The sequence below is a fragment of the Capsicum annuum genome, chromosome 10 (assembly GCF_002878395.1).
Source record: "Capsicum annuum cultivar UCD-10X-F1 chromosome 10, UCD10Xv1.1, whole genome shotgun sequence".
Classification (NCBI taxonomy): domain Eukaryota; kingdom Viridiplantae; phylum Streptophyta; class Magnoliopsida; order Solanales; family Solanaceae; genus Capsicum; species Capsicum annuum.
The window spans coordinates 35,826,074-35,830,280 of record NC_061120.1 but is presented as its reverse complement, the minus strand read 5'-3'; the positions used below and the strand labels follow the sequence as shown (position 1 = coordinate 35,830,280).

Here is a 4,207-nt window from a genome sequence, read left to right as displayed (position 1 = left end):
GAGCGTGATGAATGAAATGAGTTGATGGTGTAATATAGTTATGATGTGTGTGCATGTATAGTAATATACCAGAACTTGATGGACAAGATAAAAATAAAATTAAGTAATGAACTAAAAATATTATTTGGATGAATGAAAATTTGTCAATTGATACTATCTAATTAGTTATCATTTATGTATTCTTCTTATAATAAAGAAAAGACTTAAATAAAATGGAATATATATTTTTTGATTTTTCTATTCTTTTTAACAAAAATATTATATTTTTCTAAAATATGAATCTTTTTGATAATTTTTAAGATCAAAATAAAAATATATTAAAAATAATATAACATTCAAAACGACAAAAATATATTGAAATAAGAAAATACTTAAGCTTACAATTTTATGAAAAGATTTTGGCAGGATAAAAAATTATGTCTCCAGATAGGTAATGAGCATCTTACTTATCCTTTGCTCCTCCATGAAAGATAAGGGACCACTATTAAGCTAAGTCTGAATATACCATTTTTGAAAGAAATCTTGCACTTGATGTTTCCAGCTATATAAACTTCTTTTGAAATAAGTGAAGTCATAGTTCTTATTTTTTTTCCTGAAAATTCCACATCTGGGTTGGTATCTAAAACTGCAAGTCTGAACATAATGACACTAAGATAGTCAAATTGGTACCAGTACCAAATATATTGTTAAGTATTTCACATCGAAAAAGGGATGAGTAATTGGTCCCCTTATATGAATTTGGACAATCCTCCCCTCATGAGCTAGCTTTTGAGGTTGAGTTAGCCCCAAGATCCATTCTTTACATAGTATCAGAGCCAGACCCACCCTAAAATCTTTGTTCACCGATGTTGGACCCTCATATTATATTATCCACGCTCCAGATAACGAGGCTTGGGCGTGTGGGGTAGTGTTAAGTATCCCACATAAAAAAAGAGATGGGTAAGTGATATCCTAATATGAACTTGGACAATTCTCCTCTCATGAGTTAGTTTTTGAGGTTGAGTTAGGCCCAAGATCCCATCTTTTCATATGTATAAAAAAAAACTATTTTCAAGTCTCTTATGCATGGGTGTTAAAATGTTAAGTTGGATTTTACATTTGTAAGGTTTGATGCAAGTAAATATCTTTAAAGTTCCCTTATTTAACCCTAGGTATATCGAGGAACACCAGATATTTGCTCCAATCTGTGTATGGGCTCTAAAAACGAGTATCTTCAATTTACATAATAGAGTTTCTCAACAACCTTGGAGAGTCTTAAAGAGCTGGAAAGTAAATGTTGGGCAAAAGTGGGTTGTAGCTTACTTTGTCACTCTAGTCTTATTTGGTTCTTAACTTAAGCATCTGCATCTATCATATTTTAGTTACTACATTTCAATTTTCTACTTTGGTTTATTCACTCGAGGATTGTGTATCCTACAGTTTACTTCATTCAGAGAAAGCAGGTGCATTGGTTCATGATCTATGGATGTGTTGCCAATCGGTTTTAATTCTTTGGAAAAGCAATACGTATTTTGATTTACTTTTGTAAAAAGGGAGTTGCTTCTTTTCAGATGCCCTCAAATTTTACTTCTTTTGCCTTAGTGGACATGAATATCAACTTGGTAGCTTATTCAATATCATCTACTTCAGGGAGTAGGTAGTAAAATGAGCAGAGATTGTGAATGCTCTCTATTTAGTTGTTTATGAAAAATGGAGTGAAAAACAACAGCGTCTTGATTTGAGCTTCAAATATAGAGAATTTACACAACAGTAGAAGTTTCTTACAGATAGTTTGAAAATTTTCAAACACATAATAGCGACTTGATTTGAGCTAAAAATATTGTGGTTCATTTCTGTCTATTTCTTAGAACTTCTATAAGAAAAGTAGAATTTGCACAACAGTGTACTCATTGGACGAATAAATCATACAAACAATAATCTAACATTAAGGAAATATTTGAAGAAAATAATACCACATCGTCATGCACTAGGAAAGGCAACCGAAAACATAAAAGAGAGACAGAATATAGTTGGTAAAACTTAGATATGTAGGCTCCATATACTATGAACTTTTTCTCGGACTTTTTGATGCTATATTTTCCACTTCGCGGATCTGGTTTGTTTTCTTTTCTCCCTCTAGAGTCTTCCTTAGCACACGGAGCTCTTTTATGTAGTAGTGGAGTCTATCTATGACCAAAGCAAGAAATAATGAAAACCCTGCATTTGTACACAAAGGAAGAGGTTATTTTACGTCATATATGGATCATCATGGTCTCTATTTTAATCCATTTCAATTTAATAATAGATAGAATAATTGATTTTAAAAGTATTAGAAATTCTCTTTATTCTTTACGATAAGAGTCTTAGAGAATATTATACTAAGAACATGCTAACATGATTAAATATTTATCGAGATTAACTTATATATATCCAATGTATATATTTGCTCTTCCAAGTTCCAAATATAATGTAACAAATTTACAAAAGGAAAGATGTAAAAAGTTGGAAGACAATACTCACCCAAGAGTGAGGCTTCTAGGAGTTGAGTAGCAAATAGAACTTGATCAGTTGGATTGACCGTCCCAGAATCTGTTGCACGGTTTTGCAATAAAGTGACATTGAACAAGATTGAGACTAAAACAACGAATAAAGTTCCCCCAGTGCTCTTAAATATCACAGGTCCCCTCCCTTGCTTTGATCTATCTAATGCCATCAGAATTGGTTTTCTCAAAGGGGTTTTGAATATGAGGGTCAATATCACGACCACTTTAAGAAATACAAGAGCGAACAATGGTTGAATCATCATTGTCATTGGATATTCAAGAAAACACAACTTTTGTTGTTGTTGTTAGTGGTGATGATTTATTAGTGAGATAAAAAGAAAATATTCAACTCAAGCTCTCAATGATTGCTAGAAACAAGATTCTATATGTAAAATGCTTAGGAACTAAGAAGCAGCAAAGAACAAGGGAAATGTTTGTTGTTTCCCAACTTATTTACTTGTGGTTTGGTTTTGGAATGTGCGTGGTGCCACATAAATAGAGGCTTTTTTTATTGAACACTTGAACACGTCAAAGGAAAGCGTTTTGTTTTTGTTGCAGGGCCCAATTTTTAATTACTCTATCCCAATAATGGATTTCAATTAATCTTAAATCCAAAATAAATAGTGGCATAAAACAATTTTAATAAGGCGCTTATTTTTTTTTCTCATTTTTGTTATTTATAGTATACATAATATTCTTAAATTATTTACTAATATGAAGATGAGTAGTTTCATTCAGGATTGTACAATATTTCTAGTATAAAAAGAAAACAACTTTTCTTTTCTTTTTTTTTAAAGATCTTTTACCCTTTTTTCCCCCTACAAGTTAAGTACTTCCTTACAAAACTTTTAAAAAGGTACTATATTTGTTTGGATTTATTTTCTCTGATTTAACTTTTTCCCCGACAAAATAAAGATATCTTTTCAAATTCATTTGATAAAATTTTTCTCTACAATTTATCTTTGCAATGATAATTTATATACATGAGGTTTGCGTAACTCACATTATTTTAGTATTATTTATACAATTTTATTCTATTTGTACTTATTAGCAAGTGTACAATATCAATACTGGAGAGATCAAATCTTTGCCATCTTCGTTGATAAATTTGTACCAGAAAACTTTCTGTGATTTGATATGCTTATGAAAAAGTACAAACCTTGTCATATTTTTCACTACAGAAGTTGGTCCAAGATGGAAATTTTAGCTCCAGGAATCAACTCCCAGTAAAGGAATTAAGCAATGAAATAGCATTATTTCCCTTTGGGATTGTTATTTTCTCAATGGGCTACTTTATTGGTGGATATCTTTGAAATTAATAGTCATATCGAGCACTGTGACTTTATAGATGAGAAGCTTCGGATTCTTTCACCCCCAAAAGATTGAAATTTTATGAATCAATTGCGTTGTGGGAAATTTGGTTTGCTATTTTTCGTTTCGTCAGAATTATGAAAAGCGCCACTTGATATCCGTTTTGAGGTCAACGAGTTTTAATGGAATTTAACTTTTAAAATTCCTGTTTGAAAAAGATTGCCACCTTGCAGTTTGAAATAGAAACGAGTGGATGAGACGGGACATGTTTTAGCAACGACAAGTAGTATTAGTCACCCATCTACTTTGTTGTTCCTTAATCATTTTATGTTGATACATGCTAGCAGTTAACAGTTTTATTGATAAAATATTAT

General features: G+C 31.3%; 1 protein-coding gene across 2 annotated transcripts; it reads right to left on the bottom strand.

The window, feature by feature from the left end:
• Positions 1–1,695: 1,695 nt before the first annotated feature.
• On the bottom strand, positions 1,696–3,005 carry LOC107844894. Of its 2 annotated transcripts, none has more exons than XM_047397885.1 (2): positions 2,500–3,005; positions 1,696–2,166 (listed from the first exon to the last, which is right to left on the bottom strand). In XM_047397885.1, the coding sequence occupies exons 1-2, from the start codon at positions 2,789–2,791 to the stop codon at positions 2,042–2,044; spliced, it is 417 nt and encodes a 138-aa protein (XP_047253841.1). In that variant the 5' UTR covers positions 2,792–3,005; the 3' UTR covers positions 1,696–2,041. The 2 variants fall into 2 exon arrangements, with proteins under 2 accessions (XP_047253841.1, XP_016544709.2); XM_016689223.2 differs by having other exon boundaries at positions 1,696–2,196; positions 2,500–3,002.
• Between the last annotated feature and the right edge of the window lie 1,202 nt (positions 3,006–4,207).